The following is a 27,178-nucleotide window of genomic DNA, read 5'->3' as shown; positions in this document are numbered from 1 at the left end:
CTCTCAGTACTTCAGGTAAATCATCAGTAGTGATTCTTTGAATCTTTCCTGCAGTGACACAAAGATAACGTTGTATTAGATAAGTTCCCATGTCTCTTCATCAGCTCTGCTGTGTTATTGTGTGTAAAATCACAAGTTATATTTTCATTCAGTTGGAACCTATGTGAACAGCTCTTTTCCTGTGTGGAAAATAATTACAAGTTCTTCTGTGTTCATAGGTTTTGAATGCAGTCTGAGTCCAAGAAGTATGAAGAAGAGATGCCTTCTCTATACTGGGGGACGGATCCTGTATTTTCTGCATTTGCAAGACTCTATGTTAAAGATATAAAAGAAATGAGAGAATCTAAACAAGTGCCAGGTATGTACTTATGTGCTGATTATGATGCGCACAGAATTGTAATTGATTTATGTTGTCCTCTATGCTCTTTATCAAGGGGACGTAGAACGCTTTATGAGCACCAGTAATTTTCCATGTCCCTAAGCTAAGTGATGTTAGTATGTTTAACAGTTCTAAGAACAACAGGTTGTATGAGAAGTCTGTGAAAAACAAAATATGTTTGTTCTAATGGCTTTTCTTCCTCTCATATATATAGATACAGAACCTCTTTTATATTAAGGTAATGTTGTGTTTCCTCTGTGTGGTGGTGCTTGTTATATTCTGATAGTTAATTCTAAAAATGCTGTATATGTATTATATCTTCCCACTGTCTCTGCAACATTTGAAACGGATTTTATGCCTCTCCTCTTTGTTGCAAAGTTTTGACAGTTGATGACATTGCTTTGTCTATGTATTTTGCTTTTTGCTACGGATATTATAATAATATATTATAAAACAGACACAGGTTTTGAGGTTTTGTCTTGCTTCATTTCTAGATATGATAGGTATATGACATTCTTCATGCATTTGAACAACCTCATTGTAAATTCTGGCATCTGTGCTGAATCTTGCACCACACCTTTTATTTCCCAACCATTGTTGGGAATTGTATGCTTTGCAGTCTCTTTCCTGCTGATTTCCACTAACATCACCCACATGTGTACATTGTCTAAAGCAACATGGGTCTGACCTTGAATTTCTGTTTTCACTGCAAAGACTTTAAATAGACTGCAGTATGTTTTCTGCTGTAGAAGGGTTCATTACTCCAAACTGAAGCTTTACAAGGTGCAAGATTATCAGGGAGGAACACAAGGAACTTAGAATTAATAAGGAAAAGTGGTAAACTGCAGAGTTGTGTGTTTTGGTTTGGTTTTGGTGTTTTGTTTGTTTTTTTTTCTTCTCCGCAGAGACAAGGTACATCTGTTCGGCTCTTTGAATATGCTCTGCCTTGTAGATTTTGTTATTCTTATTTTTTTTTCTTTAACAGCAAGGGTAACAGCAGCGCTATTCTTGCAGAAATGAAGGACTAGTGTTCTTTTTGCTCTTCTTGCAATAATTTTTATGTACATAAGAACTTTGCAAACTGTGAAGCTCAGTATATATGCATCTTTGTTGTTTAACATGATGGGAGACTTGTCTTAAATCCATTGCAACAATTAGGCTACAGTCTGTTGTTGATGTTTGTACTAGAGTGAGTAATACTTCGAGGCCTTTTTAAAGAGTGCAGTCTTTGGTGTAGCAAATGCATCTGGTAAAAAATGTTCCTGCTTTAATTAGACACATTTTAATTGTTTTCAAACAAAATACAAAACAATTCAATGTCAACAGAACAGGATTGTAATTTGGACTTGGACGTTAGTACATACACGCACAAAAATACATTCAGAAGAATTGAACTAATAAACATCAACGAACATTTCACAAGAGCAGGAACAGTCCTAGAAAGTACAATCCTGCTCTCTTTTTTTTCACCTCTAGATTACCTGAATTTCCCTTCTCACTTCCCTTCTTGTTCGTTTATTTAAGTGAGTTGTCTTCTGCTTCAGGAGCTCTTTCAGTTTTGTTATTACTTTTTTTTTTTTTCCTAAGATGATCCTAAGGAAGTGGTATCTGTCAGGTCAAGATATCAGCCTTTAAAATTGGTGCATGCGAGCTTTCTCCGCTTCCTGTTCATCTGGCATTTTGCACAACTAAGCTTACTTGCAATCCTGTATCATTTTCTAAACGAAACTTTACAGAATAAAACAAAATGTCATGGAACAAACATCCTGAATTTTTTTCGTTCTCCTGGTGCTGTGTATATACCAAGCCAGGCATCTTTCATTGTATCTTATTTATTGGCAAAAAACGATAGCACAGCAGAAACACTAAAAAAAATATCTTTTGGGGACGGAAGAAGGTAGGTGTTTGTTGTCAATGTTTCCTGCCTTTAATGGGTTTGTTAAAGACCAGCTGAAGCTAAGTATATGATTGGCTATAAATCAGTCATTAAGTAATGGTAATTAAGAATGAATGAGTTCAAAACAAAGAGTTGTAACTAGGAGGAGTGGAGAGAAACACAGAATGAATGTCAGGAAAAACATCCTTAGAATGACATCTGCTAGACTGTGGAGCAGCCTTCCCAGGAAAAAGGTGGGATGCCCTCCACTGGGATTGTTTATATCCTGACTGTGCAGATTGCCAGGAATTTACTGTACGGAACAGTCTTGCATTGGACCTGAGGAAATGGACTGAATGACCTAATAAGTTTTTTCTTTCCATTTTTAAACATTAGGATTTGATGCCACAATGACTAATCCCTTAAAACAACACAGAGGAAAGCAGTAAACCTGGCCAATTACTCTCCTGCTATAAATGGTGACAAGAAGGCTGGAAAACCTCCCAGATAAAAACAGCAATTGTGTTGTCTTAGAGGCCTCTAAATGAGAGTGGGTGTCAAATTTGGTTGTAACACATAATCACATCATGGAAACGAGGTTTTCTCAGAGCTATCGTGCACCACTGCATTGTGACAACTTATCATCAAGCAAGGGAAGCTACAAATAGCATAAAAGGAGGTAATAATAATTAAGGCAGTGGCAAATATCTCAGTGCTCAGAAATGCTGGTAAAGACATCATCTGAACTTGCCCTAGAGAGCTCTGTACCTATAGCCCCCCAATACTGCTGCTGTGGCTTCCTGTTGTGGTAATAACATATAAATGTATGTGTTATTTACTGGGTTACTAGATGCTTGACTGAATGTGCTTGCACGTAGCTTCAAGTGTTTAGTATATTTTTATTGCTACCGATATGAACATAATTTGAACAAATAAGCTGACAAGAGAAACAATTTACACTGGGAAGTCATCAACTTCAACAGCTTTTAATAGTGTAAATATAATTTCATCTTTCAAATTAATTCAGGTAGTTTCTGGGAGAGTAAGGGTGGAGTTCGATGTGAGCTTATGGGGATGGAGAGAACCAGTTTCATCTGGTCTCTGTCGTTGGCCCAAACTCAGCTTACTAACTGGGAAATGAACATAATAACATGTGGCTTATTTGCACAGTCAAGAGCTTGGAGTCTCTGCTCAACAGACTTACCCCGAAACTGACCCAGACCTTGTTTTATAGAAACTTGTAAGGTTTAGTGAATAATTATATACGCTGGGAGCATCTCCATTGAGGGTTTCTGTAGCAGTGTTTATTGGTGTCATGGTAAATGGAATGGGAGAAAAGTGGACAGACCTGCTAAATGTTCTCGACTGACCAGTGACTGCCCGATTAGTGTGGCCAGCTTGAAGCTGGCAGCAATAGATGCATCCTCAGAACATTGCAGTGGATTTTTATGAGCAAAACTTCTGCTGCTTGGCTGATCACCTGTGATTTCTTCTGAAACTTTGGGGTTTTTGTCTTTCTTACATGAAGAAAGTTAATTCCAGGCTCATTTAAGGCTGCCAGCTATGTAGGACAAGTTATTTTTGGATTTTGGGTTTGATTTATTTTTTTTAATATACAGAACATTTTTCTCACTCCCTTGCTACAGTGTTTCTTTCTCCCTTTGTAAGAATAAGACTTGCCATAGTGTATGGAGCCAAATGTTCCCTGCTGAGTCCCTTGAGTTATCTAGTTTTTAGAAGACAGTTATTGAACGTCCCAGATGGCATATTTCAGTAAAGCAGCGATATCCAAAAACTGAAGAAAACACATTGACTGAAAATTAGCCAGCCCAGGATATATCTGGAGCTGGTTGCCCTATTATCCTCCTGCTAGTGGGACTGTGAAGCCTCAGTGCATAATGTTTACATCAGTGTTTCTTAACAACATTTGTCACTCTCTTGAAAGGTATTAGAGCATGTGGCAACCTCAGTGCTGTCAAAGTCCACTGGGCTCTGATTCCTCACCATTTTCCTGGACGTGTTTTTACGTGTTACTCTTCTTCAAGTCTTCGTTATAGATACACAAAAATAGCTTGGAAGGGACATTTTTAGAATGTGTTATTTCAGAAGGTGAAGTTCAGGATGCGGCCCAGGTTGACTGCGTAGTGTACTCTGCAATCTAAGAGGATTGTTTCTGTCCCCCCACCCCCCATGGTTCCTGTTCTTTTAGAAATCAAAGACAGAATTATGTTAGTTTTCCTTTTGGAGGCTCTGCCTTAATCAGGAACAGCTGCATTGTGAGAAGCTCAAACTGCTTCCATTGTGTTCTATTATTCTGAAGCCTGACGAAGATGTTAAAAAAAAAAACCCAAAAAACAAAAACAAAAAAAACAACCACCCCACAACCAAAAAAAAATACCAAAACCAAACCAAAATGAAACAACAAAACCTAAAAAAACCCTAATGCCTGCAGCAAGCAAACTGCTTTTCAGATCCAAATGTGCAAGACAACGAGAGGTTAATAAAGTTCTGACACTCTACAAAAGCAAGCTTTTGGTATCCTAAGTAGAGCTGATATTTTTTCCTTCTAGTGTTCCCAGTCCTCAGTGATCCAGGGGATTTTTCACATGGCTAGGCATTGTATAATTTAAGATATATTAAATATGTAAGAAAGTATGTTTTTTACTGACAAATGTGACTACGTAGGGTAGGATGTTGAAAGAAACAGTTACACTTACCACAAATGTTCTGTGTCTAGGTGTATTCTTTTATAACGGACATCCAGTAAGACAGGTGGATGTTGTCGGGATAGTGGTTCAAATGAAAGAGCGAGATGCCTTCTATAATTATGGAGGTAAGAAAAGTTTCTTTCTTTCTGCTTGCACTTATCAGCCTTCTAATCTTGTTACCGTTAGAACTTAAATGTTGCCTTATTTGATCATTGTCTGTTCTTTAAACAACTGTGCTCTTGTCCTAATATAACGTGCATCTGCAGCTCAGATTGCTTAACAAGCTTAGGGCAGCGACTGTTTATCTCCGCTTTGAAAGCAGAGAAACAAATAGTTAAAACAGACTAACTGATTCCTTTTGGGGTCATCTAGCAAATCTGAATTTGGGTTATTGCTTTGCCGCTTCCGCCATCTTCCTCTCATATACATGGTTCCTTTGGTCAGATATAAACAGATTTAACAGTGCCTGCAAATGGGAAGTCGCTTCTTCCTTTTTTGAACCTGTGAAATCCCTTCTGACTTTTTGTATGTTTTGTCGTATCTTGGAGCCAGCTTTTAATAGCAGTCAGGAGCTTGTTTATATTTAGATGCGTAAGAGCCTTAGCAAATCTAACTCAGGCATCATCATACCAGTCCTTGCCAACACCAGCTGGGAGTTGTCTCCTCTCTATTGCTTTTCCCAATATTCAGACTATTTTATTAACGTGGAAACATCTGATTGTCATTTTGTTCAGCTGTCTTTTTCATCTGGAGAAAAAGCAAAGTGGAGTAGTGGTGATGTGGCAAGCTGCAAAAGGTGAGGGAGGTCATCTCACAGTAGGAAAGGGGAGCCAAATGCAGAGATGCTGTTGAAGCACTTGAAGGACTCATGTTGAGTGCCTTCCTCTGCCACTGGTTTCCCCTGGGTGGAGGTAAATCACAGAGCGCCTCTTCTTACCCAGTTCCCTCACAAAATTGAGCCAGCAGCAATTCCCTGACTCACAGGAGTACTGTGAAGATACAGTTGACAACTTGACCAGGTCCCAGCTTCCACAACACCTGCAGTTGCATCATCCTGCTGCGGAGTAGCATTAACTGCTGGGGCACACAGCATACCCTGCACTGGGTGCGGCTGCTGAGAGGTGACTCTGTGCTATATAGAAATGTCCCTGCAAGTTTCTTAGAGTGGATATTTTCTAGATTTTTTTTTTTTTTAAAATCTAATTTCTGGGTGTTTGTTATTACCCTACCATTATGCTAAGTAACGAGTTGACAGTAAATATTTTGAAGCACAAGTTTCTCTGGCACTTGAAGTAGCACAGGCTAAACGAGCACCTAAGTTAAGAGGTGGAGATGTACTTGATGTAATGAAACATTGAAACGTAAATTGAACGTCAGCTATTATTCTTTTATCACACTAATATGCAAATTCAATTATCACTTCATGAGAATAGAGGAAGACAGATGCAAAATGACCAAGGCAAAAACAATTCTATAAGCAAGAGTTTCCCACGCTGCTCTCTGCATTAGTTCAGATCTAAACTTGTTGGAAATGTTTGATTGGGGCAGAAAATGGAGGAATAGAAATAAAAAGAAACTGCAGAGAGGTGGAATTAAGGCCTTAGTGTTAGATCAGCCGACCTTTAAGTACAGCATTCGGTGAGCCTGGCTTCCTGCTGTCCTTTCCCATCCAGCTCCACTCTTTGTTCCAGCAGTTCCTGGGTTGAGCTTTCAGGCTACCTGCCAGGGTGCCTCTCCCCAGCCTGCCCTCCCTTTCAGGCAGCTCCAGTCTGCCAGCCTCAAACTGTAACTTCTTAGAACAGTTTCCTGCTTGTAGCTTCTTGCAGACTCTGGTTGGTGAGTCACAGAGCCGGCATTGCATCAGTTGGAGCGCCGCACGCTGCCCACTTTCCGTCTGCTTAAAAGTGACTTACAAAGCAATTCCCCCTTTGTATTTTTTCTCTGATAGAGAACTGAAATGTCTTTGTGTCACTGCCACTATCTTCCCCCCCCCCCATTTCCTATCTTCCTACTTCAGAATACACACCGCTCATTTTAAGAGAACCTTAGGTCCTCTCTGTGCTGAAAACCATTCAGCCAGAACTGGTGACAAAATAATGACTGTAAAAGAGAAAATATAAAATTACATGCTGCATAAAGCCCGATTTTGCCATTTTGATTTCATTGTTTATTGCTATTATTATGATCAATTTGGGGAAGGATATCTAATTAAAGTGTAGCTTTGAACAAGCTCATCTTTTAGCTAATACACTGTTCTAAACTTTTTTTTTCATTCCTTTTTAACAAAACCAAACATCGCATGGTTTTCCTTATGCTCCAGAACTGTTTTGAAAGGCTGAAAGGCACTTGCCTTAAAAACAAATGAGAAAAGTCTCACCAGGATCTCACACAGGCCTACAAGAACCAAGCCCTTTTTGTGATTAAAAAATAAAAATTACCATAATTACCTCATTTAGCCAGCTAGCTTTGACAGTGCTACCCATCAAATGGTTAATGTAAGAGTCAAAAAAAAAAAAAAAAAAAACCACAAACAAAACAAACTCAAATAAACAAAACAAAGCAGAAAAAATGAAAAAAAACAAACCCACAAAAAACCCAAACAAACAAAAGTTTAAACCCAAGAAGATGAGGAAGGGCGGCACAGAGAGCACAGGAAGTTTTCCAAAGCTTGTAGACCCCTTGAGTGCATTTAAAATAGATTAACATTCTCTTGTCTAATTAGAATACAATTGCAAGAGTTCTTCTTCATCTGTGCTTCAGGAGTTATTTGTCTTTTTGCTCAAAGCTTTTATTTGTGAGCTGTGAGCCTTGCTCTGCTACCAGATTCCTGACGTGGTCAAGAACAGGTCAATCTCTCCAGGACTCCATTTTCAGCTGTTACATTGGTGAGGAGGAGTCTGGCCTCCTAATCCTACAGTCTTGTTTGTTTTGTTTCTGAGCCCTTCTTAGGAAGTGTATCTGGTGCAGCTGGTGCAACAGCCAGTTGCAAGCTGGAATATCTAGAAGCTGCAGTAATGTAATAGTGAAATGTCATCTACCCTTTCTCTTACTGCCATTGCTGGCTTGCATGAATGGCTTGGCAGGACTTATGGGGGCTCTGACCCCTACTAAAATAGTTGGGTTTTGTCTGTACCAAGGAGAGAAAATCCTAGCAGCTAGATCTGTGCTCTGGGACAAAATTAAAGCTGCTGAAATAGCTGCAAACACAGCAGCTCGAAAGGGGGATAGCAATGAGATGAGCACGCTTCTGTGATGGAATTTGGAATTGCCTGCATCTTATAAATGCTGTCTGTTTGTTGTTAGGAATGTGCAGCTAAAGCTATTGGGAAACAGGAAGGCAAGACAATGATTTGAGAATGGACCCCCCAAATAGGGAGATTGTTTCAAAACATGTGAGACAATGCAAAGGCGTTTTGCTTTGATGCTATGGTTCCCAGAGGAAGTGACTGCAGGTACCAATCAGTACTTTCCTGGTAAACATTGCTGTTACCTTTGTAATCGTGGATCTGGTTTAAGGAGCAAAAGAAAATTGCAGATTCCAGTTTGTGAAGTCGGGAAGTTCGGTCTTGGAGATGGCTGCACTCAAGGAACAAGGTACTTGAAGCGTTAGCTGGACTGGAAATGTGATCCTTGCTGTGCTTTGACAGGCATCATCATCATTTTGACAGGCCTTTTTGTTTAGAGAGTGTTTGTTGGAGGTGCCATCTATATACAGTCTCTTGTTCTGTAGAACAATAGATTGTTCTGATAGTTTTTTAGTTTTCGTTGGGTTTTGTCGTTTTCTGCTGTCCTTGACAATGCAGTGCCTGGGGTAGAAATTGCAAAACTCATTTTGATTAGGTTCTAACAAAACAGGAAAAGCTAGACAGGTCCTGTGCTCAGGAGAAGGTGTTAAGCTTTTTTGGCAGCGGAAGTGGCTTTCATGCCACTGGTACTTATACTTTAAATTGGGAATTCCTGGCCTAGAGCAGAACCACAAGCATGTGCTGTCCTCTGCCCTTCCTGGCTAGAGGAGCTGTCTTTCTGCTCTCTCAAACATCCTTTTGTACGGGAAAGGCCAGCAGACTTTGTGTGCAATATTAGCATGGAAATCAATGCAGCTGGAAGTAGCAGCACTCCTAGTCTCTTCACGTGGCTGTATCCCCCAGTGCTGAAGTGCTATTTTCTCCCTGTTACAGTAATGCTTCTGTGTTTTGTGCCTGGTTTCCTATTTTAATATGTCTGTCTTTAGCTTTCAACACTGACTCTTCTGCTGACCTTGGCAATGAGATTAAAACCCTTTAGTATCAAGCGTGTACTGAAGCCTCATAATTTAAATTAGTGCTTGATCTTTTTTCAAGAATATACCTGTCATTTTGCTGACTATGCATATAAGCATGGTATCTGTTTCTGGTTTACTTCCATGACTGAAATGACTGTGAAGATTAATTCAGAGGTATTAGTAGGGGTTGAGCACACACTTTCCCTTTCAGACTGGTTGGAACAAGTTATCCTCTGCAGTCATCTCCCTACGTATCTACATATCTTCGCTTCTTGGAACATCACTACTTGCTTTCTTACTCTATCATTCTTGCAACTTTTTTTTACAGTGGATGATAGTACTGGAGTTATAAATTGTGTCTGCTGGAAAAATCCAATGGTAGCAGAAACATCTTTATCAGGTAATTTATCAATAAATAATTCTTCTTTTGACTATACACTTTTACTCATGTCTGTCTTATGTAATCTAGCAAATGATCAAACTTGCAGAAGAGCAAATTCAACTTTTTTAAAATTGTTTTTACTTTAAGCCATCATGTCCTACAGCATGGGCCATTTTGGGAGTTTCATATTACTTTTTGTGTTGTGTCCAATGGTGTTGCTGATAAAACCACTACATTATGACCTGTTATGCCTTTTCCTTATCTGAGTAATATGGTATTTCAGTTCTGTGCTGTGACATTGCTCAGAGAATCCTCTTCTTGTGGTTCTTTCTGTGGCTTCATCTAGTGAGGAACTAGGCTGGAAATGTGCCACATGTCACAGCTTCTGTTTCCAAAGTCAATCCATTGACCAGCAACCTGTTCTACACTCACCACCCTTGTGATACAGTGGTTTCAGGATTCACCTCCTCTTCTTTGTTTGCATTCATGGTCTCCTGCTCATGCATATAGTGTCAATGAACCTGAAGGTAGCTTAAAACAGAGTGGGGGGATGCCAGCAGTCCTTTACAATTTGGGCAAGTTCTAAATGTACAGAAATTGTGCATTTGAAATGAATCTGTTATTGCATTCAATAACGGAAGAGCTTACTAGTGTCTGGCTTCCTTTTTTATTTTCTCCCACTGTTTCTCATAGATCAAACTATGGAATACTTTCTACTTTGGACCTTTTTGAAAATTCATGTAGTAGATTGACAACCCTGATATGAAGCTTGTCAAATCCTACAGAAATAAATGTTACTAGTGTCATCTGCCAGTGTCAGGGTTAGATAATGGGGAAAGGAAAGCTTGATGTAAAAATTAAAAAATCTGATGTCTATGGAACAAGCCCACTTATACAGACAGATGATTCATACTACTTACATTTAACAATGTTCTGAACTGGAATCTAGAAGACAACTCTCACTCTTAGAAATGTGATGGTGTGGCACAGTTTTCCGAAAAAATAATGGGGACCCACAATCAAATCAGGAACTTAAATTCATCAAAGGAATTGCGTGAAATACTGCTTGAAACAAAATGAGGACCCAGAATGCTTGTTTCAGCCTTATGTTCTTATTTTACTTGTACATCAGTAGTGCTTGAATGGACACTGTTATTAACGGAAATTAATTCACCTACTTAGGCAGGGGGGGTTGGACTAGATGATCTCCCTTCCAACCCCTACTATTCTATGGTTCTGTGATTAATTCATTTGTACCTACTAAAGAAAACAGCTCCTAAGGGGCACAGGAAACCTTCTTCCAGCCTTTTGTAATTGTGATCAGGGATACTTGGATCATTAATCAGGCTTAAGTTATGAAGAATTTACTCTGCTGCAAAGGTGTGTTACGTAAATGTGAGGTTCTGTCAACTTGCATTCGCTTCAGCGTAGACATCAAATTGCATCACATAAATAATTTGGCCCCACCTCAGATGACTCATTCTTCTTTTATGTAAAAAGTTCAGCTGATCTTTCTTTTCCCTTCTCATCCATCTTAGCATGACAAAATAAAAAAATGCCAGAACCCATTTCAAATATTTGCAACCCATCTATGACATTTTCAATGGTAAATCAGTATCTTCTCTCTTTTATACTTTTCCCCGGGTGAACTATTTAAATATAATACTGTAAACTAACTTTGTCACCTAAAAGTTTTGCTACCCAGGGCACGTGGTTCCTGGGACCTTACCCGTTTTCCAGCAATATGACTCCTGTGATACTTAGGTGTTTGGATGAATGCAAAAGGAAGTCCTCTTGGCCTTAATGCCTGATCTCCTCTCCCTGACTTCTTACAGGTCGTCCAAGCACACCCAGCAGCCTTTCTGTGCTTGAGCAGATGAAGAAACTCCAAGCAATGGTGAGCCAGAAAACCAAGCTGGAGATCGGGGATGTTGTCAGGGTCAGAGGTCACATCCGAACCTACAGGCAACAGAGAGAAATTCAGGCTTCATGTTTTTGTGAGTGTTATGGATCTGTGACGTGTGTAACTTAGTTGTCTGAATTTGTGCGAAGATCTAAGCTGTATGTAATTCATTAATTTCCACTTTATTTTTTGGCATCTCATTTTTCTAAAGAGATTTTAGCCTGTATGCCTTTATTTCAATTTTAGCTGTGTGAGGTTAGAAAACACACTACTTAATGTGTGGGGTTAGATTGCCTGCAAAAATGAGGCATTCCTGGAAAATCTATAAAAGACAACTAGCCTGCATACAAGATACCGCGACTGGGTATCTGTGAGAGTGACTTGCTCTTCAATTTTCTTTGTGTTGAAGTAGAACAACCAAAGCCCATGGGAATGGAGTTGGTGACCTTTTTATGCCACTCTGCATCAAGAGCGTTAGCTGCTTTGGAGAAACAGTTGGTGTTTTTCTCAGCCTGTATAATCCATTCCGTGGGCAGACAGCAGCCTATGGGCACATTGTACCACTGAAACCCAGGTTCTCCTGAACTCTCTGGCTCTGCAGAATGACTGAGAACTGTTCCTCCTCCTCTTCAGTCACTCTGGCACAGATGTGCAGGTGCTAGCCCTGTGTCTGACAGCTCTTTGGCAGCAGGGTTCTGCAGTCTGCTGTTTACAGCTGGGGAGCTTCCAGTTACAGAACTATTTCTCTCCTCTGTGTCTGTGCTATTGTGTAAGAGTTGGTTTTCCCCAGCGAAATCTCTCAGAGACAATACTGAAATGATTCCTTCGGTGGGGGGAAGCCTGCCTTTTAAAAGCCCTGTGTAGCTCAGACAAGAAGTCTGTAGATTTTTCAGCTCTAGCTAAAATCTGAGAGGGAATTCAACCCTCCTTTCCAAACAGGAGATTTATGAGTATATTAGCCATTCAAGGGCTGTTAATAATACCATTGTTTCATTAAAGGAGAGCCACGCTATTCAAATAGCCTCTAAATTGCTTTCACTTTGGCCCAAATAAAGCTCCTTACTATGCATTAACTTCCTCTAATTGGTAAAGACTGCTGAAAGGTGAAATAGATCATAAATTCTGGTTAAATAAGTTGTCAGATAAAAGCATAATCTGCAATGCACCACAACAGGTCATTTACCTCCTTGTAAACTGTAAAAGCAGGAGTGGCCTTTGTGGTTTTGGTTTTATAAAAACAACAGCAAACAATATTTGCCACTTTAATACTGGCGTGTAAAGCTCTGTTGTGCTGCCTCAGGTATGCTCATTTAAAAGATTGGTGTGGTAGTTTCGGCCAAGTATGTGTGTTCTTTTTGCCGCTCCAGATAAAGTGGATGATCCCGTGTGTGATGTTCAGATTTCAAGAATGCTGGAGCTCCCCTGTCTCTATAGAGAAGTTTATGATAAACCTTTCCAAGGCCCCGAGGAGGGACAGAGGTAAATGCAGTATCCAGACTGGTCTTAGGGCAAAGTGTGGGATTTTATTATTGTTTATTTGTTATTGTAATAACCGGAGAAAGGTAGAGCAGGGCTTGACTGTGAGTCAGACTCTGCACAAGCACACAGTAGCAGCCTGCTGCTCTCCCAAATAGTTGATGATCCATACAAACCAGATACCTGTCCATAATATGAGAAAAGAAATATAATGCTGAACCAAAGTGAATATTAGGAGGGTAGTAAAATACTGTGTACAGACCTTTTCATCTAGTAAAGAAAGTTGGGGTTTGGAGCAAGATTTGGGGATGAGATCAGCAGATTAGATGAAGGAGCATCCTTGCCTGATTTTGTTTTATGTGTAAGGATAAGGAGCTGTTCCATCGAAATGCTCTCCACTTCTGCTGCCCATGTCATCGTCAAATCAAATCACAAATACATAACTTCAATAAACTGAGTCAAACACCCCTTCCTGTATTCAGTTTAAAGGTAGCTGGATGCTTATTGGCGGGTCTGGTGCATGTAGTGTGGTTTCAGAGATTGCAGATCTTAAAATCACAGCACTGTTATAGCAAACAATTGAAGAGGAACAGTTGGATGTTTATTGCATATAAAAATAGTCTGTTTTAATTAGGGTTTAAATTCAGATTCTTTAAGGACAGTAAAGTACCTTTTGACCTTTGAAGACCAGTCTGGCAGGCTAACTTTCAGTAATTGTTCTAAAAAAGTTAGTGGTATATTTCTTGCCTTTTGATGTATTCCATGTTCCTTGCAGTGCCCGGGAGGGTCAGAATTTCTCAATCAATATGCTGCATGAGGGAGTGAAAAGCTTTCTATTAGAAAACAAAATTCAGACCTTTTACCAACAGGAGCTGGAAGCAATTGATACTCTAGTGTCGCTGGCTGGCGTGCACCTACCCAGCCCCAGCTCTCAGGAGGTGAGTGAATGTAACTGCTTCAAGTTTTTAATGGGGAGAAATAACACTATGTACTCTTTTTTTTAAGCATAAACAACCAGTTAAGAGACTGGTGCCTTCAGAGGATTCAGAAACCGCCATGTGCTTTTGCTTTATGCATGAATTATTTACAGAGCTTCAGGAAACCTTGTCACTTGAGACATATAAAACTGGACTGAAGAAAGAAATATGAGAAAATTCTGTTGTTAAGGGTAATCGTGTATTGGGGGTGAGTAACCTTACCGTCTGTAAGAGGTACTGACTTACCTAGATCTGTAAATAATGGCAGTATCAGAAAAGGATATCCCTTTAAGGTGCTTGAGCTGTTTGGGACAAATGTCTGAGATCCTGAATTTGATCGGGAGAAGGTAGGTCAAAGTCTTTGTATTGTTTCTCATTTGAAGCTCAATATATTAATAGAGATGTAGCTTTCAAAAGGAGATTATGATGAGTGGATGAACAGTGCTCCCTGCTACATGTTTCTCTTGTTGTAAATCCCTACTTGTGAAAGGCCATAATTGAAAGGATCAGAAGGTGGGATTTAATTGAAATCACTTTACATGCAGTTGCATGCGACCAAAGCGCTAAGAAACTTTACAGTGAGATAGAATGCTCTTGGTCGACTGCAGAATGGGAAATAGAACAAAAAAACACTTTATAAAATGGCCTTATATTACTCTGTGTTACTTGGATGAGTTACAGACCAGATTCTCAACTGGTGTGAAGTGGTAAATTTCTGCAAAAGTAACAGTGTTATGGCTTTTGCCATGTTACTAATGGCAACTGAAACTTAGACTGTTGTGTGACTCACTTGTTTACTTTTGGGTTTTCTGTAGAGAAATAAATCTATGGCAGTCACTTTCACTGCCTGATTCTGATATGCACTGTAAAGTTAAGTGCTATTGTTGTGTTAACATCTGATGTTTGTTTAATTCTTAAAAAAAAAAAAACCACCAAAAAACCACACAAAACCCAGTCCCTTGTAGATGAGGTCAAATAATAATGCAAAGTAGCTCTAGTCTTGTTAGCCTCTTGTTGAACTGCTTCTGATAGCTCCTTCTTGATAGCTAATTCTTTTATTTTTATAAATGGCATTTTTGTCATTTTCTTTAAAGCAAGCATGGATATAAACAGTAACAAGAGCTACACTCATTTTTGACAGAAAAGTTTGAGACTAGAATATCTAACATGGGACAGCAGGATATTTTTTCTAAACTAGCTGGAACAGTATTCAAAGTTCCCAAACGCTTTGCATTACAGGAAGTAGAGGTCATTGAGACTAACACTGGAAACTTCCATCTTTGAAGTTTCAACATTTATAGAAAGATCAAGATGAATAACTTGCAAAGCCATTTGAAGTAGGAACTGGTGCAGAACAAACATAGAAAGGCACAAAAACCAACCCCCAACCAAAAAACCCAAACCAACAAAAGCAATGTAGCATCAGCGGTGTTAGCAGTCATGCGGAGCTATCGGAGTAAGTAATAGTTGCTCCTGACCCTGATGCAAGGCTGTGAGTATATGTCCCAGGAATCTGGGCACACAGATGCTTATTTAGAAATTGCAGTTCTCCCTATTGCCCTTTGGTATTAATTCCTTGCAAGGAGGCTTATATATCTTTGCATAAGAACGAACCTGCAATTGTCAAGTGACCTGGATGCCTTAAGAGGAGCACCTAGTAATGCTCTGGAAGTGCATTTCATTGCTCCTCTGCTCTGTCTCTTGAAGGTGTCACTTCTCATATTTGGCAAATGGTCAAGTACCCAGTTTGATCCCTGAAGATAAGTGTAATAGATCTGATTTCTGTCCCTCTTCCTTTATTTTCCCCTCTGTAGTCTTCTGGTTTGCATCGCCCTCAAACCAAAAGGATAAAGGGTGCTCCAATGTGGAACGATGTTATTTCATGCCTATTTGATGAAGCAGGAGCTGAGTGGGAAGATGAGTGAACCAAACTAATTAGGCCACACCACAATATACACATTTGTTCACTTCTTGCACTTTTCCTGGATGTGAGAGGATGAGTTATTTGGATGTATAACTTTTTTTTTTCACCCTGAGTTCAGTGTTCTAGAGTACAGTTGCTGTTAAACTCTTTTCTTACCTCTCTCTTCCTTTCCCTGTGATCCTAGGTGCATCGCATCTCTTTCCCAACTTTTAAAGTACTTGCACAGTGTTCATCATAGTGCGAGGGTATCTCCCCATGAAATATTTTCTCCAGGGAGGTGGTGAGCTGCTATGGAGTCACTGGCAGTGGAGCGGAGCAGGGGGTGAAGATGGAAGGAGGTAGCTGGGATAGCTTGAGGTAGGCAGCATCTCTCTCTTCTGCATTACTGTACCTGACCCCTGTCCACATCCCATACGTGTCCTACAATAACTAGTTCCAGTCCCAATGGCTCCCCAGCAGTGCAGTCTTCTGGCTCTCCAGAATAATTTTCCCTCCAGCAGTTGTACGTGGCAGAACTCAAATTACATCCTCTGCTCAGACTTATACTAGGGAACATTTAATTTTATAGTCTACAGAGGATGGGTAAGAGAATTGGAAGGCTTGGTGTGTTAAAAAATAATTAAAAATTAACAAATCTGTCATGTGGACATATGGAGCTTTATTTCACATAACCACTGCCCTCTCTATCCCTAAGCTGTTTCTTTTTCCTTAAAACAAATTACTTTTGAGAATGGAGGGGTGGGTGCCACAAGGAAGACAACAAGCGAAAAAAAAAAAAAACAGAGAAAGTAATCTTGTGCTTAGATAACCTAAAGAGTGTACTTGCTGGACTTAGGCAATTATGTTTGGCAAATGGACAAGCCTTTGGTTCCTTTTTTTAAAGAAAACTACACATGAACTTGATCCATCCAGTTTCTCGACTGGATTAAATAGGACTTGCAACCAGCCAGTCTTGAGTAACCATTTTTATGCACTTCTTCCATGCATAAGCACTAGTGTGTGCTATTTTAGTATTACCATTCCAGTTTGTGTGTGTCGCTTGCCTGGACAGATAACTTGGGTTGTGCTTTCCAGACTCTGCTGTTTGTACGTCTCTTGATTTGAATATTATCTCAAGGTCAGCAATGACAAGTAGTTAAAGCAGGGAGTTTTACAGTGTTGTTCGTACTTACTGTATATACCCTGTACATTGTACTATAGGTATAACAGAGTGCATTATATCTTCTTGATGCTACATGCTTGTCTTCCGGCCTCTTGAGGAAGCTTCACTGCTACTTTAAATATGTATATTGCAAAGCTTATTATAGGACTTCAGGACTGACACGTCCAGAATCACTATTACTAAAATTGTCACCTGTCTAAGCCAAGGATTAAACATTGCATGAGAAACTGCAAAGGGCAATTCCATGAGTAGAATCACGTGTGTGGTTATACCAGGAAACTTTAACACCATCAGGGTGTGTTGTGATTCATAATGAGCCAAAGGTTACATACTTTCAGTGTTTTGAACAGACTGACTAATTCCTGTACCACTCCATTCTTTGGCCTATTATTGATTGTACAGAGAGTTTGTCTTGTTTTAAAGATCTGAGAATAACTGGTTGCACAGCACCAGCCCACTAAGCTGTGTGAGACCCATCAGATGGGAATATATAATATATATTAAAATACCAACTTAATTCTGGACACATAGAGTCTTCTGTTGTCTTTACCACAGAGTCCTTGGGTGGTTTTTTGGAGGGAGGGTAGTGATGGTAAAATTGTTATTTAACAGCTGCTTCTCTCTTGGAGGGTGGAGACAGGGACAACATATTTTGCAGTAGTGCTGAATGATTTTTGGATGCTCCTGTGTTTGGATGTACAGCTTAATTTATTTGAAAAGGACCTGATTGGGGAGAAGGGGGGGAACCCCTGCTGTCAGCACTTCAGGGAACCTGAAATTGTGCACCCTGAAACTAAAGCATGCCAAAGGGGGGCACTTTGCAAAAAAGGTGTGAACATTGTGAGGGCTAAATTCAAAATCCAGATTCAAATCTTGCTGGTGCTTTGGATCAGCAGGTAAACTACTTAATATCTGCATTTCTCAGATGAAAAGCTTTGTAACAGTAAAGTGATGACTAATAAGGATCTATGACTTGGAAGGATCTATGTTAACAGCAACAATACATCTCTATAACTGCTGAAATGCAAGCATCTTTCAATCTTCTCCTGAAATAAAAGCAGGGATGTGAAATCCCGTAGGATTTCATAGTCCTAGATTCCTTCTCTCTGTGTACAGTGCCATGTTTCAGTCTCCTGTAGATTTCTGCTCAGCAGACTAAATCACAAGCTTAGGCACGCATTGGCTCTGAGGGGAGATCCATGTCCAGATGAAATGGGGGCCTGGTTTGGCATAAAAGAAAGTGATAAGGTACTGGGAAGAAGTACTATTGGGTTATGAATTTGCAGGATGAGATGCTGGAGATATTTTGGGTGGACCAAAAGAACAGATTAAATAATTTTATATTAAGTTCACAAAGAAACTCCTCAATTTCTGCTTTACTCGGAAGCCTGGGGAGGAGGAAACATGTTCTAGAGCACACTAGGAAAAAAACACCAAACTTTTAATGTCATTTCAGGATAATATTAAAGCCCTTGAAGGGGGCAGGAGCCCTCATTTGTTCTTCAGGAATAGTCTTTCTGCCATGGAGCCCTTTCCCTTGGACTCTGCAGCACGTATGAGAGGGTGCTGATATGTAGCAGCTGCTTACTTATTTTCTTGCTCCCAAGCCTGCCTCTCTGCCTTCGATCTGTCAAATCCCTTGCATTCTTAGTGATTCTGTTTCAGTATCCATCCAGGCTGAGCTGTGTGTCAGTTCACACAGAGTCTGTTTTTAATTATCTCCCTTTTCTGACGGGATCTCAGTGTTAAGCCAAACTGAATAATTATCGTGCTTCTTTGGAGTTATTTTTATCTTTTTTTCTCCCCAAATGTTTGCTTTCACATTAAAAATTGATCAGAGTCTTGAGGTGGTTGCTTTGCTAGCAGTTTCTTAGATTCTTGAGGATTTATTACTGCCTTTGAGTGAGAGGCAAAGTCTCTTCATTTTACATATGGCTATGAAAATGTGCTTTTCCATGAGAAAATATTCATCCTTCACTTAACCCTTCCTGGTACGTTTTATGCCTGTTTCTTCAGTTCATCAGAAGAGGCACTATGAAGAGAAATATGATAGTACTAACGCTGTGACTGGAATGGTGTCCAGATGTACAGTCAAGTTTGTAGTTAGAAGCAGTGTCTGTTGTTATCCAAGCTGTTATAGCTGTGGTGGACTGGGGGACAGAAAAACATCCGGGCACTGAAGTCCTTCAGTCTGGAACAGAAGGAGAAAACTGAACTGAGAATAACAACCATTGTTCTATATTAATTATCATGAACTATTAGGCAATTATTTTTGACTGTCAATTTGAGAGGAAGAAGATAGTTAGCTGTTGGACAGAGAGAGAGAGAGATGTGATTATGGTCTGTTGAAATATTGAGGATTAACCAGAGAAAAGGGATGGAGAAACTTGTGCTGTATGCTAACGCTAATGTCCCTAAAGGAACTCTGAACTATTCCCAATTAGGCACATCAGCTTCCAGGCTTTGAAACAGACGGAGTTTCACTTGAGACTTGCAAATGGATCAAATGAATGTTATGTGAAAAGATATTCTTCCATTGCTAATGTGGTGTCTGTTTCACATATTCATGTGAACTCCTTCTGGTACCTGATGGTTGCCTGGTTCACTCCTAAGGCTTCTGTGTGTCTGGTGGGTGAGGTAGGACATGCGAAGTCTGATACTTCTGTTCAGGACAGGATGAGAGTGTTTCCAGTGATAGCTGAAGAAATGGCTTGGCAAATCTTGCTTTGGTTGCTCTGGTGTGGTTCTAGTTATCCCATGTTGGTTTGTGGGAATCAGTTTAGCTCTGTTCTCAAAGAAAGCCACAGCGAGCACAGTGTGCTCCCAACTGATAAGGAAACAGCAATTGGGGATTTGAAGCAGTCTGTGTAGATAAATGGGAGGTTGAAGGACGTAGTAGAACAGATAGAGATGGAGAAGAGTAAGTCACGGTCTTGCTCTTACCTACCCATACTTTCTCTGCTCCACAACTGATTCTTTATTTTCTTCCACTTCCATAACTGTCATTCCACTGCCTTAGCTCTGCTGTACTTCCAAATAAACCCTGCTTTTCCCTGATTTTTTTTTTTTTTTCTCCTCTTCCTTCCTACTCTGCTAGATGAGTCCCCCAGAACCCTTTGTTCTAAACAACCTCCTCAGCTATGGATGTTGTTCTCCTTTCACAAGAGATTTTTTTCCCACCTGCCCTCAAAACTGAATCCTTTGTTCCCTTATCTTGTATATCTGTCTTAATTTTTTGCATGCTTTTTATCTTTTAATTTCATTAGGCTGTGGAGAAGCTCTTGAGACCATGACCAGAATGTGTGCAAAAACTTGGAAACTGAGAGGACAAGAAACAAATACTGTTCTTGACAGTTTCTTCCTTTTTCTTGGACATTGCCTCAGTTTCAAATCAGGAGATGGGAATCCAGTCTCCAGCACTTGGATTTTTTTCTGAATATCACCCCTCAAAGCACTGATCTCTCTGTATTCCTACTCTTATTACCAGGAAAACTCTGAATATAAGCAAAGCTTGATTAGCTAAACAGCCAATAGCTCTGTGAGTATCACAAGCCTATTTCAAAAGAGAGTTCTCCATACCTAATCAAATAGCTGCTAAATACAAAGCAGGCAGTTAAGAGATTGTGGTTCCTCAAGAATAGCACAAGCTTCTGGTGTTTGTTTTGTTGTTGTTTTTTTAAAGGTTAGGTGTATTGGTTAGTTCATACATAACAGATACGACTTGTGAATTACTAAATGAAGAAAAATACGTAATGAAATCACCTGAAGTCCTCTTGATCTTGAAAGCATATGGAGCTTCTGCTGGTAACTTTGGTTGAGCTGAGATTTCTCACCATCTGCTTTATTCCCTTTTTTCCCATCCAGGTTAAGTCAAAAAATGACTCCAGTTCCAAAAGGATTCACAGTGTTTTTAAGGAAGCAATAAGGATGCTACAAGAAAAAGGGATGGTTTTCCAGAAACCTAGTAGCTCCAAGGATTTATACCATGTAAGGAACTGAGCTGTAGTTGCAAACAAGTTCAGGGGTATGACTTTCATGGTCAGTAGAAATAGCAGAAGTGTTTCAGAAAGAGAAGCTAAACATCCCAGTGCTGTCTGTTTACTCAAAAGTCTTATCTGCAGTTTACTTCACTGGTGCTTTTACCTCTGTATCACCCACTGACTTGTTCTTTTTGTCACTCAGCACCAGTCTTAAGCACTGCTGCTGTTCCAGGTGCAGTCTGTGGTCACTGTGTTGCTAAACTACGTGCTGACACAGCTCAGCACAATGAAGGCTGGGACCTGGGACAGTTCTCTTTATTGAAGTGGGTTGAAAACTTAATATTCATTATTAATCTCAGAGGCAGTATATAATGCAGCCTGTAGTTATGACAGCATTAGTTTAGAATACATTGTGGCCTTGGACTGCTTTTCAACAATCATGCCATCTACTGTGAAATAGACTGCTATAAATTGCCAATTTCTTCTATTTTCTCCAGGTGACCGACCATGATAAAGAGCTGCTTAAAGTGACCCTTGATGCGATTAAAGAAGACTGTCGAAAACCCAGGCGTAAGTAGCAGTGTGATCAGGGCTCCGATGAGATGGTGCTGATATATTGATGGCAAAATCTCCTCCTGCTGCTGCATTAGATATGCTTCTTGTCCTTACCTGTGAACTCAGAGCGGAGTTGCTCCTGTAGCTAATCAGTATAGCTAAAGGCGGGAGTGCAAGAGCAGCTTCCTGTGAGCATGGAGAGAGAAAGAGCAGGTGTGCCCAGCAGGAAGCAAACTTCTCAAATTTGAAATAAGCAGCCATTATCTTAGATCTATATCTTTGGAAAATACTTAGATTTTGGGAGGAACCAAATGTAATGAAGTTAGGTCAGCACCTATCAGCTGTTGTTTTGCACTCTGGATAACTAGCAAATCTTGCTAGTTCAGTTTCTACCAGGGAGTTGACACAAAACTGACCGTACAGAAAGGTGAAATCCCCACCTCCATTAAGTCAACAAGAAAACTTCCTTAAGTCAGTAGGATATTCTCTATAGATTTTAAGCTCGGGTAGAGCTCAGGTGGTTGTTCTTTGCAGGTAGGGATTTCAGTCTAACAAAATCCACTTCCTTTCAGATAATGTACCTTGTGTGGCTTCTGAGTTATCGTTGTCCCTCAAACCTATTGTGTCTTATTGCCATAGTAACAGCTTGTGCTTCACTTGAATGTCTGCTAATTACACAGGTACATTGCGACAGAGTTTCTTTCAATGCATTGGGCAGAATGTGTCAGCAGGGATCACTTGCTGCTGGTGTGCACCTATTTGTGGGGTAGAATGCACTTTAGTGGAAAATAAGTGACTGACTAGAACATAAGGCATATAATCTTAAATTTCTCATATCCTTAGACTGTCATAACTACAATAGTGCTTGTAGGACCTGGTATATGGTAGTTATCCTGCAGTGAAAAAAGGCTAAGTGAAGTGGTATTATTTTTGAGTTTTCAACTGGCTACCTTAAGCAGTGTTACAATTGTAGACAAGGTTTGTAGGTGAAGGTAAAAGTTCTGTAACTTTAGGGGATGGAGGGAGTAGATGTTACTGGGCACGTAGGTGAAGGTGGGCTCATCTGCCTGAGGTTGTTTCAGTACAAGTTACCACATTGCATTGTTTTGTTGTCTTTTATCCAATTAAAAAATGCAAACATCTCTGTAAAAGACAAATCATTCCTCTGCCTATTTTATACATCAGCTAGTTCTCCTGGGAACCCATTGGTTGCGGTTTTTTTTTTGTGCCACTATAAGGGCCAGAACATACATACAGTTGGCACAGGGCACTGAGTGACTGCCCGATGTTTAACTCCCCTCTTGTGCATTATCACGCTGGTTAAGTACTCTCAGTGCTCCCTGAGGGGTTGGAAGATTTTTTTTTTCTCAGAGTCAGGAGGAGTCAACAGCTGACAAACTCATAGGTCACTCACAGAAAAAACTTCGAAGAGTCCTGAGTCCTCAAAGCTATGTTTTCCATACTGAGCAGGTTAAAAATAGCAACTGCTTTACAAAGCCTCTTGCTCTCCTTGAAGCTTTCCACCTCCTTAGTTTCCTGTTGTAAAGAGGACAATTTCCAGGTCAGTGTCTGTTTCTCTGCTAGTTTTCAGAAGGACAGTTTAAATATCCTGGTCACTGGTAATAGAAGATTTTGAGAAGGAAAGCCAAGAAACTTCAATCAAAACTAAGAGGGTTCCGCAGATATTTTATTGTCACTGAATGATGCAAGAGCGTGGAGCTCAATGTAACTGTCGGACCCCCTCTGCTGGTGGGATGGCAGTCTCAGCCACCCGCTTGGCCTTGACTAGTGAGCAGGCTTTTAATGAGAAAATAAGAACATTGGTAATACCTCAAGGGCTTTTGCTTTGTTTGTTGCAAGAAATTCCTACCCATTTTCCTTCAACAGTAATGTTAATCTTCCTGACAGAGAGACTGTTTTATGATAAACCGAACTCTTCTCTCCAATGAGTTACTTCTCTGCCAGTTTGAAAGGCAATGCCTCACCCCATTGCTTTAGTTGTGACACGTTCTCAGGCCCAGCCCGGCTGCCTGGAACTATTGTACAAATAAAAAAATCTTCAGCGTGCCTAGTCAGAGCTCCACAAACCCTGATCTTTAATACGCCTACATGACAATCTAGTCCTTGGCTCCAACTGTATTTCTAAACAGCCTGATCTTAAGTGTCTTCATGCGCCGACCACTGTGGGTCTCTCCAGAGGCTTAAGACAGCCGGAAAAGGATGACAGTGCGTTTTGACTCTGGACTGAACTGTGAAATAGTAGACTTAGTCCAGTTTTTGACACATTTACTCTGGTTTTAGGCTTAGATGAGGCTAGTAGTAAAGAGGAGAAAAAGCAGATCCTCTTGAAGTTAAATTGAATATGTGAAAATGGACCCTAGGTGAGATGTCCACAGTAGGCAAATGGCAGTTTTTCTATAACTCTGACATTGGTGGTCAGGCAAGACAGTGAATCACAGCCCGGCTTACCCCAGCTGGCAGACAAAAGCTAGAACCCATATGTCAATGAAAGAGGAACAGCATCACTCCACTGCAAGGAGTGTATTCCCTCAAAGTTGGGTCATAGACTAGGAGTGTTTGTGGATAACTTAACTATTGTACGCACCTGCAGCTACCCGAAAATGCCATTTTCTACTAGCATCTAGGAGGAAAGTATGTATTGTACCGGTGGGTAACACTTGAGTCACTAATCTAATTCACTGAGACTTAAGCTAAGTTACTGTAGATCAGGGATGGGCGCTTTGACCTTCTTATGACAAACCTATGACTAATGCAAAATGCAGCTACCCACTCTGTTTGCAACAACAGTCACTACGACCAGGTAGAGGCATTGTTCTGTTCTCTGCACTTACCTGTCCGAGGGTGGTGGATGCATTTTTGGCTACCAGCCACAAAGGTCTTTTATCACACTGGATCACTGGCTTCTTAAAAAAATATCTTCGCCTGAATCACAGCCCCACAGGCTGAACTGATTATTTACCAATACTCAGCGTTGCCTCCTATCTACTGGTGACTTTTCTCAGCAGATTCTAAGGCAGTTCCAGGCCTGGGCAGATTCTAGAGCAGAGATTAGCAAAAATAAAACCAAGGCAGCAACAAAAAAAATACAGGGATCTCCCTGGCCCATGGAAATTTTTCAGTACCCTTATCAAACTTACCTTCCGTCATGTGAGCTGAATGCTGAGGAGGAGGGAAGTCCTGTGCTGATGTGTCTCATTTATGCTAGTTTTCCATTGTTAGCCATAGAGGAGAGAAAGAAGTCTGTTGTGGAGTGCAGTATTCGGGAACCCTGGGAGCCTGCAGCACTGGTGATTAGTGGGTTTGCAGGGTGTGTTGGGGGAAATGTGGAGCGGGACAGCTGAGTGTCAAATGATGGCTCCGCCAGGCACACAGGAGCTGCATGCAATACTGTAGCCATTAAGGGCCTTTGGCTCTGGCTTGTCCTCTAGGAAGGGGCATTATTTTTACATTTCTATTCTCTTGTACATCTTCAGGGTTCATTCCTCTTAAGAGGAGATAAAATTTCATACTGAAGTTCTGTGACTTTCTACTCCCGTAATTGTGTAATCAGTCTGAAGTGCCGGGAATGGGATTGCACTGCTGGGCTTCAAGTCTCTGAAAGTTGCACTGTAGCAGTTTTTCCACAAGATGCCAGCATTGGGCAAGCAGTTACAGGTCCTGGCCATGGATCTTCTTTCTGTTCTAGACGTTTTTGAAGTTAGGTATGAGCAAAAGGATTTTCTTTTTTTTTTTTTTTTCTGCAGTTGCAGAAACTGGATGGCTTTCATAGGTGGACAGTGAAGGTACCCTTAAGTTATTAACCTCATCCTCAGGTTGTACTGAATGAGCTCTGTATATTGGAGTTTGCAAGACTGATTATCTTTTACCCTCACTACTAGTGTTACAGCCCTGAAACTTCCCAGAAAAGTCAGTGGGAACAGTTGGTGATTGGAGAGCTGTAGGCAAAGACTGGATCTCTTCCCTCTGAATACATGCATCTCTGCTTCAGTTCCTAAGGCATTCTTTCTTTCTGACAGCTGTGGTTTCTTCATGACTAATCTGGATTACAGTTGTTAAAAAGAGGCAGTTAGACTCAAGTCTTACCTCCATGTCTGGCTGTATTTTCCTTTTTTTTTTTTTCTTTTTTTTCCTGCAGATGCTGAAAAAGGTTGCCATTTCCTTCATGTCTTGAGCTGTGTTCGGCAGAGCTACAACCCCTCTCTGGCTGAAGTGGTGATGCACCGTGTCTTGGAACTGCTGGAGAGTAACAGTGATGTTGTCAGCACTATGGAAGGATATTATGTGGCATTTTAAAAAGATAAGATCTTTCTGGTCCATTCAGGGTAAAGAAGGGAAGAAGGAGAGGCTGAGTGACCCTGAAAAGCTGCTATTACCTGGTATGATCTAGATTGGGAAAAAAAGAGCGTTCTGATTCTCCAAATGCTGTTCTTGTCCAGCTACAGAGAAGTTGTCCAAATACTTGTTTTAATATACTTGCTGACTTCCTTGCTATTCCTCATGAAAATTGTTTCAAACTGATTCTGGACATCCTAATACAGCGGGGAGCTGGAAAAGAAGCTGGGCTTTTTCCCTGCAGTAAGATGTGACATGACCATCCTCACATTTACATCCAGTGAGCCCTAAAGAAAAGTCACTGCTAAAGAGTGCTGCTTACAGCAGTGGTCACATCAGGACTTGTTTTTCTGGCTTAAAGGCTGATCTTGTGGTGTTTCCACATAGTAATAGCTGTGGATCTTTCTTTTTATATATACTTTATAACAGGTAGAGAAAGGACATACAAGCAAACAAAAGATTTGCCTGTCCTTCCTGGCACTGTTGGTGTACCCATGTCTGTACGTATGTATTGCTGAATGTGCACAGCTTTCTCGCTACTAAGGTGGTCCTCACCTTTCTCTGAAAAGTAATATTCAGGAATGGGGTCCTGCATCCCTTCCCCATCCTGCAGCCTTGCCTGCTGCTTGTCAAGCATGTCTGGCTTCCCCTGGCTACCGTGTGCGCTGCCGTGTTCTGTTATGGATTCTATTCAGACCAGAATTCTCAAAATCAATCACCATTTTGCTGTTGATTTTTAAATTGCTTTCTACATCACAAATGGTAAACCATAAATTAGATGCATTGGAAAAGAAAATACAAAAGCCGGCAAGACTCATTGTAATCTCCGTGCTCCCTGTTGCTTTTTGTGTCTTCTATTCCTTGTCACCTTTGGGGAAAAATACTATCCATATCTGTGCTTGCAAAGGAAAATGATACATTGATGAAATAACACTGGCCTAAAGAAGGTAACCGTGCAAGACGTTTGATCTGGAATAATCAGAACTCTTATGTGCCACAGTTCAAAGCCCGGAGCTGTTCAGTATTTATCCTTAGAGAGGTCTTGCTGCTGCAGGGGCTTGTCTGTTTAATTAATCTCTTTAATTAATGGTGTGGAGGTGAGACATTTAACTTGAAAAGAGCAGAAAGAACTGAATGTATCCTTCCTCTTTCCTCTGCACCTTCTTTGTAGCAGTTGAAACAGCAGACTCCCAGGAGGCAGATGTAGTGGTAAAGCCCTATAAGGATTGACATAGCAGGGAA

At 40.5% G+C, this 27,178-nt stretch overlaps 1 protein-coding gene across 1 annotated transcript; it reads left to right on the top strand.

The window, feature by feature from the left end:
* Positions 1–218: 218 nt before the first annotated feature.
* STN1 (STN1 subunit of CST complex) lies at positions 219–26,756 on the top strand. The gene is made up of 9 exons (XM_074158884.1): positions 219–358; positions 4,993–5,088; positions 9,553–9,624; positions 11,442–11,603; positions 12,877–12,988; positions 13,761–13,923; positions 20,913–21,035; positions 21,526–21,598; positions 25,740–26,756. Exons 1-9 carry the CDS (start codon positions 226–228, stop codon positions 25,895–25,897), a joined length of 1,092 nt encoding a protein of 363 aa, XP_074014985.1. The 5' UTR covers positions 219–225; the 3' UTR covers positions 25,898–26,756.
* The last annotated feature ends 422 nt before the right edge of the window (positions 26,757–27,178 follow it).

This window comes from Numenius arquata, chromosome 15 (genome assembly GCF_964106895.1).
Source record: "Numenius arquata chromosome 15, bNumArq3.hap1.1, whole genome shotgun sequence".
Lineage (NCBI taxonomy): Eukaryota > Metazoa > Chordata > Aves > Charadriiformes > Scolopacidae > Numenius > Numenius arquata.
Note: the sequence above shows the minus strand (reverse complement) of the source record. Positions and strands in the feature narration are given on the sequence as shown.